The following is a 16447-nucleotide window of genomic DNA, read 5'->3' on the forward strand; positions in this document are numbered from 1 at the left end:
AGCGGTTAATTATGTATAAACATGAGTTATGGGACGGTTTACCCATAATGGAGCGGTTAATCAATTCCATATAATTATTGGGCGGTTACCAAAATTATGCACCATTTACTTTTTCTATTTTTTTATTATTAAACTTTCATTAAGTTCAAATGTACAAAATTCCTGCAATATCCTAGTGATTAAGAAACTTATCAACCATTTTTATTGCAGTTGTAAGAACAGACAGTCTTAAAGGTAGACGTGGAAGACTACCATCGAAGCCAAAAAGCCCCCAGGAATCACCACCAAGTCCTCCAGTCAGTTTAATCACCGCCCTAGTCAGAGCACATGTTGATTCATCCCCTGACATTCCAAACCTAGACTTCAGTAAGGTAAGAGAATCTAACGAAGTGCATTTTTTGTACAGGACTGTTTAAGTTTTCGATAAAATCTAAACGTTTACTTGAAGAAATCTGTGTCGGAACCATATGTTTGAATTCCTTTATCTACGCGTATAAGGTTTAAATGTGACAAATCATTTCTATATTACTGCAACAGTATCAACCAAGGCCGGATCTCACTTTGAGGATTTTCTTCCTCAACTTTTATTTCGAACAATCAATTTAGAAGATTTGAGAGAAACTCGAGGAAAGGCATATTCATTATTTCAGATATCTAATGCGACTAAAGGCTTTTGGGGGGGAAAACATTAGGCAGTTTATTATAATTTTTTTTTGTTATACGTAATACATATGTATCGGTACATGTATGCTAATGATTGACTGTCTTCTATTTTTAGTTTAAAGTGCCTTCCGGTTCACAAAGCCCAACTTCCCATGAACAAAAGATAAAGCTCTTCTATGATATTATATTAGCGTCGATGGATATCCTTAAATCATGGGCAGAAAAAATACCAGGATTTTGCGACCTCTGCAAAGATGATCAGGAGCTTCTATTTAAATCTGCATCGCTGGAACTTTTTGTACTTCGGATAGCCTACAGGTAAGACAAATAGCAATCTGTTAATGTGAGCAGCAGTAAATTTAACGAATTAATTTACTTTAAATTGATTGGGTGATATTTATGGCCAGGAATTTTCAACTTTAAACTCGATTTTATTGAACATTTCCAATCTAAACAAATACATCTACCTGTAAACAAAAGAATTCAGTATAAGAAATTTTGACTTCAATTATTTTTTATATCAAACGAACGTAAATATGCTTACACTTCCCCCTTAATGACTGTAAGTGTTATCCTCAAATAAATTGCTTGTGTTTCAGAGTTCACCAAAATGATGACCAAATAATTTTTGACAATGGACAAGTGTTTCACAGAGAAGAACTAAGAAGCGTTTTTGGGGAGTGGATAGATTCTATAGTGGACTTTGGACTTTCTTTACACAGGAACAATCTTGATATCTCTTCATTAGCTTGCATGGCAGCTTTAACACTAGTCACAAGTAAGTTAAATAAACCATAGTTACACTACACCAGTAAGAAATCACACTAGTCACGTGTAAGTTAAATATACCATAGTTACCATTAAGAAATCATACTAGTCACATTTAAATTACACTACATCATTAACCCAGCTATAAGTATGTAACATTACTACGTGTAACAGTAGTTACGCGTAACACACATTACATGTAATACGAACCACAAGAACATTTTTAGATTAAAGAGCATTATTATTACACTATTACATTAAAAGAACAATGGACTGTTCTTAAAAAAATATCGATATGTTAAATTTGACCATTCACTCACAAAGAACCTTTACATTTTGTGAGTAAATGGTCCGGTTTTCATTCATTCATAAATCATAAATTGATAAGACTCTCATTCCTCTCATTCAATGAAATTGACAACCGATATTGACATTGCAAACGGCTCCATTCAAACGACTGTCATTTTCAATATTTAAGGTAAATACGGGCTACTGATAATCATATTCTTTCAAATTGTAGATGTCGAAAATGAATGGAATAAAACCTTTTATCGGTTCTATCTTTTGTTGAAGCGATGGTAGCCATGTTGTTAACAATAAATAACGAATCATAATGCACGAATAATGCATATGTTAATTAGATTAGAATTATATATGATTGTGTAACTTTAATTAAAAAAAAAAAAACTAAAAAGAGTCACTTTTCTTTACTCTCTCTTTCAGCACGCCACGGGGTTAAAGATCAAAAGAAAATGGAAGAATTGCAAATGAAAATCATAGACTGTTTACGAGATCACTGTACTTATAATAGCGAGGCCCAGAAGAAGCCCCATTTATTTTCTTACATCCTGAGCACAGAGGCAGAACTTCGAAGTCTCAGTCGTGAAGGTCTCCAGCGGATGTTGTTTTTCAAACTTGAGGACTTGTTTCAAGCGCCCCCTATAATTGAAGACACTTATTTGTCAAGTGCTTTACCGTTTTAATGGTTACGTTTGTTGTTATCTTTTGTTGTTGTTGGATTTTCTAGTCTCTGATTCAAATCATATTAAAATATTCTATTATTTATTTTATCTGTTATATGTGTTTGTTTACATATGCATTAGGCATGTCATCAAGATGTAAATTATTTGAACAACGCATTATTGATGGTGGAATTGTATTGCATAAATTAAAAATGATCCGTTTTGAAATACAGAAAAGTTTATACAAGAAACAATTGTTCTGTGTGATTGTCAACACTGTCTGTTTTTTTTTTTCAATGAGTATAACACTTCTTGTTTACAGCTATATTTTGGGAAGCATTTGGAAAATTCGGCTTTATAATTGTAATTTTTTTCAATTTGACGCCAATTCATAATATGTAGGGCCATATACAGTATCCTCATTTAGGCAACTTCACAAATTTCATATTTAAACATGTATTGTCCAGTTCAATTTGATTTTGAATTCTAGATAAGGATATTTATTTTACAAATCTTTAGCATTCCTTTTTTACTAATTATTTTTTGCTGTTGTTACAATATGAAAAAAAGTTTTTATTAAATGTCTGAAGTAATTAAACATGTGACATGTATATGAAGAGATTCAAATCACTTCTCATATGTATTGCTGTGTTTGTACATAGATTTAATTGAAGTTTACAAAAATGTCGTAAGAATATTGTAATTATGTATTTATTCTCAACACTCATAGGCAATTGGTGTAATTTTAATGATTCTTATTTTAATTATTTTTTTTACCTTAGATATTTTTGGTGTTGTGGTAAATATTTGATTAATTGTTAAATTTCTTTTTTTTTTTTGAAATTGTGATTATCTAAATTGTTACAATTCATTATTTTACATAGTATAAGTCTTAACTAATATTTGGTTGTGATTATACAATGACGATTATTTTAAAAATACTAATATGTGTAAGAATCGGGCAAACTACCTAAATCATAAAATCTCAACATCATTTTGAAATTTACAATACGGATCATACTAATACATCAATGATGTATAGATAAAAAAAATAAGTCAGAGCAATCAAGGGAACCAAGGTTATAGCGGTAATCAAAATAATATAATCCAGGGACAGAGACCAGACATGGAAAACAGACATACACAACAAAGAACATAAAGAAACTAAAATCATACATACAAAGTAACAAAAGCAAATGAGCAACCCGGACTCCATTAACAACTAGGAGCATGGACCAGGTGCACCGGTAGGGTAAGCGTCCTCTGTTTTTCTAGAAAAACCAGCAAAATCAAACAATGATTCGTTAAAAGTACATACCATTTAGATATTATTTATTTGTGGAAGATTCAGATAATAAGATGATACTTGCCACTGAAGATATACATGTAAGTAGTAAACTAAACCGTCATGGTAGTATTTTTCAATCTGATTTATTGACCCACTGCCTGATTCTTACAAAGAAGAATACTAAGACTACTAGTAAAGTTACAACGTAGCACCAAAATATTATGAAGCACATTTTTATATTTTTCTACATGTTTAACTAAAAATCAGGCAAGAAAATTGTCAACTTTCTACGTACTACAACCTTATGTCAAATAACAATTTGTATCTAAGATGAGGAAAGAAAACTTGTCATTATGATTAAGAAGTACGGATCACTGTTCCAAACTGACCCCTTAATGAAAAAAAAAATATTGATAGGAAAGTTGACAAAGATATGGACGTGTCACCCTCTGCATGATTATTAGATGAATCTGTAGTTCACTAGCGATTCCGTTAATTCAGACTGTACTTATTATTGCGCAATACAGCTGCAAAATTACAAATATTCAGACATTTTCTTTTCGTTAAAATCGTTTCATAGTTAAGTTTTCCGATTTGTAATAAGCATGATCTACCTTGAATGATTATCCCGGTGATGTATGCCTTATGTACATGTAGTTCAATTTAGTTTAAACAAATGAAGAGGAGTTAATTTAGTAGCGTATTATCTCCTTATATTCCAACATTAAAATCATGCAAATGCCTGAACGATGTTATTGAAAACGGCATTTAAGAAACGAACATAACACTTATCATGATTCATTAAGTGACATTGTTTTACCCTTACCCAACTGAAACATTGCGAATTTCTTTCACAGGTTGTGTCAATGCATCCTAAACATTATTTAGCTTAATGGTTTGCTTATCAATGCTTGCAAGGCAGGAAGTGATTGTTTTGTCTTCTTTAAATTGTACTGTGCCATTTTTAATTAGTGCAATATAGTGCTTGTTTGTTTTGTAGAATCTTTGATAAATATAATAATACTTGATATTACTTTTTTTGGGGTAATACCAAAATATGTGCTACTGTATTTTAGAATTGTGCTATTTTGTTTATGGTACATATACATCTTATTGGTTTATAGGAAATTTGGTGCATATTTTTTTTTTACTTTAGTGCATTGAATGCTTTGATATCTTTTTATTTATTGCTTTTAGTCAGCGGACCAAACGACAACATTATTGATCATTTTTCTTAAACATCTAAGTAAACTGTTAAATTATTTCTTTCCCTGTTAATCGAAATGCCATCTCGGATTAAATGCTACAGAGAGGCATGAATCGTCGATCACAAATTATCTGTGATATAACATTTATTGGAATGTTAATGTCTATGTATTGCTCGAATCCGAATTCCGAAGTCTGTATATAACACACATGAAATGTTGTGCCCCCATTATTTAGCACTTTTATATAGTATCCATCAATGGTTTGAGCAAAGCTTAATAAACATATGATTATGTTCGTCTCAGACAGATGTTGATTAAAGATTATAAAAACTCTTTTCATTATCTGGTTTTTTTTATGTGTGATATATCTACATGTCTTTATCAATGGAAAGAAACAGAAAAAGACGTTACTTAAACATTATAAATACAAAAAAAAAGAAGACAGAATATACACTTTGAAAAGATGCGAATAAGCAACGTTTACTTATCTTCACCACACATACCCATACACCCCTCACACACAACATTTACTTATCGTCACCACCCATACACATACCCATACACACAATTTTTACTCTCTTCACCACACATACACATACCCATACACCCATCACTCACAACCTTTACTTATCTTCACCACACATACACATACCCATACACCCCCACACACAGACAACCTTTACTTATCTTCACCACACATACACATACCCATACACCCCCCAAACACACAACCTTTACTTATCTTCACCACACATACACAAACCCATACACCCCTCACACACAGAGTAGGAGATAGATGATTGATACTTGAGAACAGCAGGAACCATGATTTCAATTCATGTGATTGATATGCCATGTTGCATTTTCATACAATATTTTCAATTCAGTAATATTAAAACAAAAGGAAACAAAACAAAACTTAACAAAACAAAACAAAAACAAAAATAAAACAAACCAAAATAAAAAACAAAACAAAAAACAAAAATAAAAAACCAAAAAAATAATAATAAAGGAAAGAAAAGAAACACAAAAATCATGATTTAAAGAAAACGTATGCTGACGGATGATATACAGACGTCGCCATGATTTATGAATTACTTTAGTGTCGGATGTAGTATATTTTGTATATCAATATTTCGATCATTGGTAAAAAAAAAAGAACTTTCAAAGGTTCGTCATTGACCAATCTTTAATATGATGCGATGCGTATTAAAACAAATCGTACTTAACAAAATCTGGAAAAAAACGCACGATCATGCAATTGATTGTGAAGCAACTTCATTGTGTTGATAGATATGTAAAGGAACGGTATGAGAAACAAGTACTATCTTTACTATCTTTAAAAAAAGATAGCCGACTAAGTAAAATGTTTGTTCTTTTTACTTAAAATTTTCTAAATTTCATTCAGGAAAATAATACATGCCACGCAATTTAATTTTTCGATACAGCTTTTTTTTTTTCGAACGCCACTAAACAAAGAATATTTGGCCAATCGGGAAACAGGTGACTTGCGTTTCCATGGAAGAGCGTCTTTAAGGTGAAATGGTGAAAAGCGGAACTATACATTGTACCGACAGCGTCGGAAAAAGAGAAATCAGTTCTAAGGTTCCATTATATAGATAGGTCACTGCAGATAATTATATAACAATTTGTGAAAATAAAGCTATATTGAGGCACTTAAACAAGCAAATCCAAGCCTTTTTTCCTGTAAAATGTATATATTTTTCAAAACCTTACATTATGGAGATCCATAAAAAAAGATATTCTTTTCTATTTTGTTATGAAAATCTGTAGCCATGGTATCAGAATAAAAATATACATCAGTTTTCATTACAACTTTTGGGTGCCTTCCCAAAATTAAAAAAAAAAGGTTTTTCTAAAGTATCAGGCGGTTAAAAACTGCCAGAAAAAGTAAGTTAGCATAGTATTATTGTAACAAATAAACAGTTTAAAAAATGTACCTTTTTCTGCTCATTTGTTCATGATTTTAATTCTTAGAGTTCGTGCGAAATTTTGCAATTTTGAAAAACAGCCTGTCGGTGCAGGGAAAAGAATCCAATCCGGTGAGGACCTGAATCTTTCCGGATAGCTTAAAGCATGCATTTTACACCTCTTTACCTTCACAAGTTTTGCATCTATTTATGTACGATTGCTCCACTACCCACAATCAATATTTCCAGCAAGTTTCACCTCTTATTTTTAAGTTTTACAAAATTAGACCGGGCCAATTTTGTGTACGAAACAGTGCACCTAAATTCCATTTGTATAGTGCAACCTAAGAAAGACAAATAAGAAATAAGGAAGTGTGAAAAAAATGGAAGATTTCATAGAGGCTTAATCAATGGACAAAATGCACTCAGGGATATATAAACTGTTAAGGGCACGGAACAAGAGAGACAACCATAACAATCACACAGAGACGAACAGCAGGAGTCCCATCAAAATAGTCAGTGTGAACACATGTGTTCAAAAAGGGCGGCTGCTTCCTACACGACACCAACAGTGATACCCTATGAATGTCATTTCCTGTGAAGGGGAAAACAAATATTGACAAATGTAGATAATTTGCCATTCCTAAAACAGACAGGCCATACATTTTAAATTGATTTTGTGGTCGATCGTAGAGCGTTGGGAGCGATTATCCACGTCTTTGAAAAACATACCATTGTTTAATAGTTTCTGTGCAAGCCGTTTAGACCATATTAGAAACTATGCATACTGACATTTTTTTACAAAATGTATGAGCTTGAAATGAAATCACTATACGCTAAAGCGATTTGAATAGTACCTCATTGAAATAAACAATTGACATGCGTAGATTGAGGAAATCCATTGTTTTATGTACTACATTTGCTTTTTGTATCGCCCTAGAACTCAAAAGTTTTATGGTCGTCATCATGAACTCGTGGATCGTTATGGTGTATCCATCTGCACCATGAACACTGATTTATTCAACAGATCACAGTTTTCCTTTCCTCATTTGTCTACCCCGGACTTGACTTTTTATGAGCAACTCGGCGGGTGTTTCTGGAAAAGCAGAGGACGCTTACCCTACCGGTGCACCTGGTCCATGCTCCCAGTTTTTAGTAGAGTCCGAGTTGGTCATTTATTTTTGTTACTTTGTATGTATGATTTTAGTTACTTTATGTTCTTTATGTTTATGTATGTCTGTTTCCCATGTCTGGTCTTTGCCCCTGGATTACATTCTGTTGATTACCGCTATAACCTTGGTTCCCTTGATTACTCTTTCGATACATTCCTTATTATACTATGAAAATTAAATTTAGGCTCGGCATAGAAATTTGCTTCAAAATATTTTATTTGTTGCTAACGTTGCCTAAAAATGACTTATTTAAGAACTCAGTGCCAGAACATTGCTTAAAGATGAGAAAAATAACCTCAAGATAGAACCAGCAGTTCTTCTAATCTCCTGCACAAAGCCTATATACGTAATTTCAAGGCGTTTATACCTTTGCTACAGTCAGCACTAAAGCCCGCCTCTTTACGTAAAAATGTACAGTACAACAGCTTTGCGTATAGGTAAAGAGTAGTATCATGTTTTGTAAAAAATCACATCCTGTACAGCAGAGCCTATAAGCTAGCGTATTGATACGTAGTAAATCAGGAATTTAAGCGGTTATAGGTCTGCGGAGGAAATTGTTTTTTAAGGCCAATAGGTTTAAATAAAGGATCTGACCGGAAGCGCAGTTTCGAATGTGTACATCTCTTGCGCAGAAACTCGTTCCCAACTTAAACTCTGTGACATTTGAGTTTCTCTTTTTTAGCATATATTTTTTAAAATCATGGTTTTCAATACTTTGAATATGGATTTGAGTTTTTCCATTTTAAAGTTGAAATTTTTAATTAAAAGCCATTCACATCTATTTGAAGTAAAATATCATAGTAAAAATAACACTTCTATACGGAAGTAGACGATTGCGGAATTATTGCAAAGGTGCTGTTTCGTCTTCTAAACGTCGATCGATAAGATCATATATTTATTTATTTATTTAATAATAATTTGGAAATGTATTACGCTTACCAGAAGAAAGTCTCACACGTTATTCTCACAGAATGAAACATTGCAGGAAGTGGCGATCATAGTATAGGAAATCATTCACTGTCAAAAATAATCCTTACGACAGAATTTTCATTGATAAATTAGTATATTTGCGAAATATCAAAGGGATTCTGTAAAAATGACATACACAGAAACAATGTTGTAGACAATGTAATTGTCTTTCCCTGCCCTGCAACAACATGCCAATAAAAAATGGACTTGTCTCTATCAAAGTCCCTCACAGTCGCATAACCAAGTAAATAGATGTAAAAACATTGCCTTTATACTTTTTAATCGTCTTCAATTATCATAGTTATTGACTCACTTCATCGGTTCAATGCAACATTCTGATGCTTGTTTCTAGCTGGGTCTTAATGGTACTAGCATATTTTATTTGTCTTTTTACCTATATCTTTCACCTGGATTCCGGTTTAAGCAGATATTTCCAAACGATAACCCAAATATAAACATGCTTGATAACCTGATTGTTTAGCGTGTACAGTTAGTGTTTTTGATATATTTTTTTTGAAATGTTATAGTAAACAGAAAGTAACTGAAAGTAACATATTGCTTTCCATGTATCCCTTGTTCTTAATTATATAAGATATACTCTCCTAAGAGCAGACAGATTGGAATGACTGATTATACACTTCATCGTACAGACCTATAAAGCAAGTAATAACAAAAAAAAATGTGTAGCCATTTTGAGGGTGTATCACATATTACAGAATTTGTATGATTCTTACAAGGACTGCTTCTTAACAACAAACTATTTCCATTTTAATTTTAATTTTCCAGGTGCGAACACCTGCATACACCAGACACATTTTAAAGTTCCTTCAGGTTTAACTATACACATGCGATTATCATGCACTGTTTCGTACTCAAATTTGACCCGGTTTAATGAAATAAAGGACATATTATATTGATTGTGAGAAACAGACCATTTCTACATGTGTGAAATGCATACTTAAAGATATCTGGGACAAAGTCAGGTCCTCAATGTATTTGGTTCCCTCCTCTATACTCGCTGACTTTTTCTTAAAAGTGCATAACTTTTATGAATAAAACGATGAAAAAATTAGCAGAAACCGGTACAATTTTTCTTTTTTCTTTTTTTCTTTTTTGCTTTTTATTAATAATATAATGTCAATTTTAAAGAGCCTTATATTTCAGAAAACCTGTCTTTTGATATTTTACTCTGTTTAGGCAACCACATTTTGTCTTAAACACTGTTTTCGTATCAAATTAACAAACTACAGTTTTTTTGTTTTTTTTTGACAAAATGTGTCATTTTCAGTGATCTCCACAACGTTTTCTTATTATAGGAACAAATTATTGGATTTGCCTTTTGAGTATATTGATATAGTTTTATAATTACCAATTTATAATTGGCATAGACTGACTTGCAGTGACCTATTAAAAGACTACAACTTTATGACAGGTATATATATTTTGCACCTTACATTGAAAACAAAATTGATTTTTCAAAAAGAAACCAACGTTTTTTTAAGGATACACTATACAGATGCGATCTAACTTAGTTGAACCAATATAAAATAAAAATTGAAAAATGGTCGGAATATTGATTATGGGTAGTAGAGCGTTCGTACCTTATTATCTATTATTTTAACGTTGTTTTCGTGAATAGAATTATTCGACCCCTAGTTGCATCCCTGCACAAAACCTAAGTCATTATTTTAGTATTGCACTACATATTAACTTGCCTATTTAGGTAATTCTCGTTACCACTTAAAATCCAGTCCACTGGAATTCTAGTAACAGATTATTTATAATGCTGGTGTTTTTATGGTGTTGTCATTCATCAATATATTCTGGTCCAGTTTCCAGTATATACGTGTTTTCGTTTAAATGGTATTTCATTTTATCCAAATGGTGCATGCATGTTGAGGAATACCACGGAGAGAATTGGATGTGTTACTAAGACACGAAACAACGAATTTTTATAACACCATTGTTAAATTGTCAATTTACTTATTTGGAGAAAAAACTAATAACTGGTATTTTTATTTAAATAATAATCTTAAATAAATTTGTTTTTATACTATAATTCGGATTGATGTTGCATTCGATGAGGTCATAACTTTTTGTGTGTTTAAACTGGTCTATACCTGGCATATCATTTAACTGCTAGTAGTCCTTTGTTTGTGCATTTGTGTAACTTATAAGTTTGTTTAACTTATAGTTTGTTTATTTCTTTTTTAAGAAGGGACTCATACCTTTTTGAACTGATTTTTAGGTATGTTTAATTGTATAATATTAAAAGGTTTAGAAAAGGGGAGGGTTGTAATGTACTGAAACCCGCTGCATTTTTTTAGCCTGTCCCAGGTAATGAATTACTGGCCTGTGTTTGTCTTGTTTCGTTTTGCCTTTCAGTTTTGTTTTATGATGCTGGAGTCTATAAAATAAGCTTTTTCGCTGTACCTGTGTATAATATTGATTTGGAGCTGACATTTTTTGTCTCAGTGGGTCGTTGTCGCTTTCACAACAACTCATTGTTTTCCTTTACTCTTTCGTCTAACCCGGACTTGACTTTTTATGAGCAACTCGGCGGGTGTTTCTAGAAAAGTAGAGGACGCTTACCCTACCGGTGAACCTGGCCCCAGTTTTGATTACCACTAAAACGTTGGTTCCATTGATTACTCTGGTTCATCTTTTGTTTTGTTCTGTTTTAGGTTTGCTTATGTTTTTTTCCTTCATGTAATTTGTACAAATCCATACAAAATTCAAAATCTGTTATTGTCAAAGGAGATTCAAAATGTAGAAAATGCAACCGCACAATGATTTTTTTTATCTTTAAGTGTAAAGAATTGTTTGGTTTTTGTTTGTTTGTTTGTTTGTTTGTATTTTTGCGGGGGTGGGTGGGGTGAAAAGTTTAAATGTCACTGACCGAGAACATGTCTTGCAGAAAAAAACACATTGGCTGCCATTTTGGAACCTATTGATACTAAAACAGTTCAGGAATATCAAACAGTAAATGCAGTTAATTGTGCTCAAAATTCTATGAATGTTTTGCCTGAACATGTTCAAACTGTATTTGATAAAAATAATAAGGAGTTGTCAGAGGATGAAAAATTACAGTTTAAAAATATTTGTCAGATATCAGAATTCTTTTTCAAAATCAGCTACTGATATTGGTCGTTCAGAATTGATTGAACATACTATCAATACAGGAAAAACTCCTCCAATACGACAACAGCCTTGACAGGTGCCTTTAGCTAAAATTCAAGAAGCAGATGCTGAAATTGAGAAAATGCAGCTCAAAATATTATAGAGCCTTGTATTAGTTCTTGGTGCTCACCAGTTGTAATATTACGCAAAAAGGATGGGTCTATCCGTTTTGTTATTGATTATAGGATGTTGAATCACTATACAGATAAAGATTCACACCCTTTACCCCGGATAGATGATACCAGGTAGCTATTGCACCAGAAGATATACCAAAAACAGCTTTCTCTTACCCTGTAGCGGTTTGTGGCAATTTTAGCTTTTGGATTATGTAATGCTCCTGCAGTCTTTGAACGATTAATGCTGAAGATTTTAAGCGGGCTTACTTGAAAAATCCGCTTAGTATATATGGATGACATAATTGTTTTCTCCAAAATTTTTGATGAGGTCCTTGATCGATTAAAAGGGGCAAGTTTAAATCCTAAGAAATGCCATTTCTTTCAAAAAATGTGTTACCTTTCTGGGTCATGTTGTTAGTAAAAATGGGGTGGCTACAGATCCGGAAAAGACAAAAGCTGTTTCAGAGTGGCGGTTCCTAAGAATGTTTAAGAAATCAGATCATTTTTAGGCCTTTGCTCTTATTATCGCAAATATATTTTTCCTTTTGCAGATATTGCGAGAGAGTTGCACAAATTAACAGAGAAAAACCAATCGTCAAAATAACATACTCTAAAGTAGCACTTAATAAATGCACCCATTTTACCCTAAAAATGAGGGTTTATTCATAATTGATACAGATGCAAGCAATACATGTCAAAGATCTGCACTCCCCAAAATCCAAGAGGGGAAGAACAAGTTATTGCTTACTTTAGCAAATTTTTTAGCAGAGTAGAAAGAAAATATTGTGTTACTCGCAGAGAAGTATTGGCGGTGGTAACTTCTATAAAACGCTTTCATCATTATTTAAATGGTCGACACTTTATTGTTCGCAGTGATCATGGTGCTTTACGCTGGTTATTAAATTTTAAAAATCCAGATCAGGTCATATAGCTCGCTGGTTTGAAATATTATAAGCATAAGACTTTGAAATTGAGCACCGAGCAGGTCGATCTCACTCTAATGCTGACGCTTTATCACGACGTCCCTGCAATGATAGTTGTAGTCATTGTAATCGTTATGAACAAAAATGTGAAAACCAACACTGTGAAACAGCTGATGTCAATATTTGTAAAGAGATTAAGGGGAATAACTCAAAAAAAATTATCAAAAAGTTTCTCAAAAGAAGAAATAGTTGCTGTTAAGATAACTACCCGATCTGGAAAGATTTTGGGGGAATCTTCTTCTTTTAGTAATCAGGAATCTTTAGATTTGCAAAGCTTTCCTGCAACTTCTGAAGATAATCATGATTTAATGAAAAGTCAAAAGAATGATTTTGAAATCAGTTTATTGTTATTATGGCTGGAGAAGGGGAGAAAACCCCCCCTTGGGAAATTGTATCTCCTTGTAGTGCTGCCATAAAATGTTATTGGACTCGCTGGGATTCTTTGTGTATAAAGCAAGGAATTTTATATTATAGATGGGAGACCATCAATGGATGTGGAAGGAAGTTTTTAATTGTTTTGCTCAGCAATTTGAGAAATTTGGTTTTAACACATTTACATAATAGCATTACTGGGGGATATTTAGGGGTTAAGAAAACCTTATTAAAGTTAGGGAAAGATATTCCTGTTATAAACAGCGAGATGATATGGAAACTTGGTGTAGGCAATGTGATATATGTGCTTCGAAGAAACCTCTAATTAAGAAGCTGGAAGCACCTCTACAGCAATATAATGTTGGGGCTCCCCTTGAACGAATTGCAGTTGATATTTTGGGTCCCCTCCCAAGATCAAACAAAGGGAATAAATATTTGCTGGTTGTAGGTGATTATTTTTCAAAATGGGCTGATGCAATTTCCATTAGGGATCAAGAAGCACAAACAGTTGCAAATAAACTAGTTGAGAGGGTCATAACTATATTAGGAGTCCCAATGGAGATTCATTCTGATCAGGGAACAAATTTTGAATCACAAGTCTTTAAAGAAATGTGTAAACTTTTAAGTTTGCATAAAACCAGAACCACGGGACTAAGACCTCAAAGTGATGGTATGGTTGAAAAAGTAAATTCTACAATTTTAAATATGTTGGCAAGCTTTGTTGCTGAAAACCAAAAGGATTGGGAATAATATATTTATCTATTAATAATGGCGTATAGAGCTTCTGCCAATGAGACCACCAAAGTCTCCCCTTATGAAATGATGTTTGGTCGCAATATGAAATTACCTATTGATTTGATAGGACACCCTGAAAATAATTATATGTATCAGTAATTACATAGTGAATATGCTTATGAGCTTTCTCAGAAAGTAGAGAAAATTCATAAATTTGCCAGAGAACATATAATGCTTTTAAGCAATAATATGAAGCGTTTATATGACAGGAGTATGAATTTTAAAAGATATAATGCCGGAGAATCTGTTTGGCTGTATAGTCCAGCTCGAACAAGAGGGTTGAATCCTAATTTGCAGAGACCGTGGCAAGGACCTTTTGAAGTCTTGGAGAGAATAAATGATGTTATTCATAAAATAAGAAAAGGCCTCAGGTCCACAATTAAAATTTTTCACCATGATCGATTAAAATCATATGTTGGGGAACCATCCAGGGTTAGAATATAGAGTTAGCAGTATTTATAAAATAAAAAAAAAATATTACAATGCATTGAGATTGCACAGCAGCATTAACCCGTTAAACAATAACAATAAGTAATTGCTAAATTATATGGTTTGATAATTGTTCTTGTAGGTAACTTTATATAGGTGTGGGCTATGTCTCAACCATGACTTTGACAGACCATTTAAGGTGGGGCGACACATGGATGAGCAGCACTCTAATTTTGGATGCATGTGTCAAGAATGTAGCAGGCTTTTCTTAAAAAAAACTCTCAACACAAAAACTGCAAGCATGGAGAAGCTGGGGGAAAGATCTAAAGTTTGTTTGTAGGGAAAATGTCAAGTATGGGGAGGGGGAGTAACAGAAATATAAAAAAAAAAATTAGGAAGGAGAGTAGAGAACAAATACAAACAATACACCCTATTCCTCCTTCTTAATCCCTATCTGTAGAAAAGAAGGATGAAGGAAAGATAGAGATTTTTTTCATTTTTTTTAAATTTTAAATTTGCATTTTCATTTTAAATTTGACGCGCTTCTTTCCCAAGAAGTTAAGAGTTATTTTGGATTTACATAATTTTAATCATATTTATATCTTTTATTCACTACATATAAATACATATATAATTGACTTTGGGTCAAAAATAAGACAACATTACATTTGTTTTTACTAACCCGTTACCCATCGTCTTCTGAATGCAAAATTTATGCCTAAATTAAAAAAAAAAATATTTTACAAGATAGGATGATTAAAAAAAATGAATTAGAAGAACAAAATTATTCGTCTGAAAGTAACTTTCAAAAAGGAAACTTTATCAATTAGATACAGATTTATTTGCGAAGACTAGTGTGCCATCTGTTTTTCTCTTCATTCTGTAAACTAGGTGGTAAACACTCAGTGAGTATTTTTATTATTATATAACATTTGTATAGCGCATTATCTAATCATACAATTACTCTAAGCGCTTAACATGTTAAAACATATACAATTGCATTCACAATATTTCAATATATAAAGATGAATATATTTCAAATATATATAATGTTGAGCACAATTACATAGGTAATAATCATTAATCGTATAAAAATTGAAAATAAACAAATGAAAAGCCACAATAAGTACAACTTTTTACCGGAGGCAAAAAAAAGTTAAATTATTAAAATGTATTGAATATGTCGATGAATATTACGTAAACCTACAATGTAGTGAATTTTAAATCAGTTTTAGATTGACTGAAACTATTTGAAATAAGATTTATATTTGACAAAAGGTATGAAAAACATATAAATTAATTAATAAAAAATGAGGCAAAAAAAGCTTAAATTATATATTAATAAGCAAATTTATACATTAAAAATATGCATTTAGTTTATTTCGTCTTATGCAGAGATTTTCACATGTATAATGAAAGAGAAAAGCGATTATTATTATATGAATTACATAACAATGTACTCATTATCAGAAAAAAGAATCGCTGAAAGTTACACAGCAGGTGGTCAACAATGTCCTTTTATGAAAAGTTTTGCACATACTGAAGGTATACTGTATGCAAATTTTACTGAAAAAGTCGAGTTCATCACTTCCTAGTTCGAAATCAGTATTG

The 16447-nt window shown here is 32.3% G+C and overlaps 1 protein-coding gene across 5 annotated transcripts in view; it reads left to right on the forward strand.

Moving 5' to 3' along the window:
- The window catches only part of LOC148599265 (putative nuclear hormone receptor HR38), a 32073-nt gene extending 26851 nt beyond the window's left edge, over window positions 1-5222 (forward strand). For all 5 annotated transcript variants that reach the window (XM_088557650.1, XM_088557649.1, XM_088557647.1 and 2 more), the window contains 4 exons: window positions 211-371; window positions 779-981; window positions 1263-1441; window positions 2155-5222. In XM_088557650.1, the coding sequence (XP_088413776.1) occupies window positions 211-371; window positions 779-981; window positions 1263-1441; window positions 2155-2414 (803 nt within the window). In that variant the 3' untranslated portion in view covers window positions 2415-5222. The remainder of the gene's footprint in view (window positions 1-210; window positions 372-778; window positions 982-1262; window positions 1442-2154) is intronic.
- Window positions 5223-16447: the final 11225 nt, after the last annotated feature.

Source organism: Perna viridis, chromosome 13 (genome assembly GCF_037379345.1).
Source record: "Perna viridis isolate PV_CMFRI_1.1 ecotype Kerala chromosome 13, ASM3737934v1, whole genome shotgun sequence".
Taxonomy (NCBI): Eukaryota; Metazoa; Mollusca; class Bivalvia; order Mytilida; family Mytilidae; genus Perna; species Perna viridis.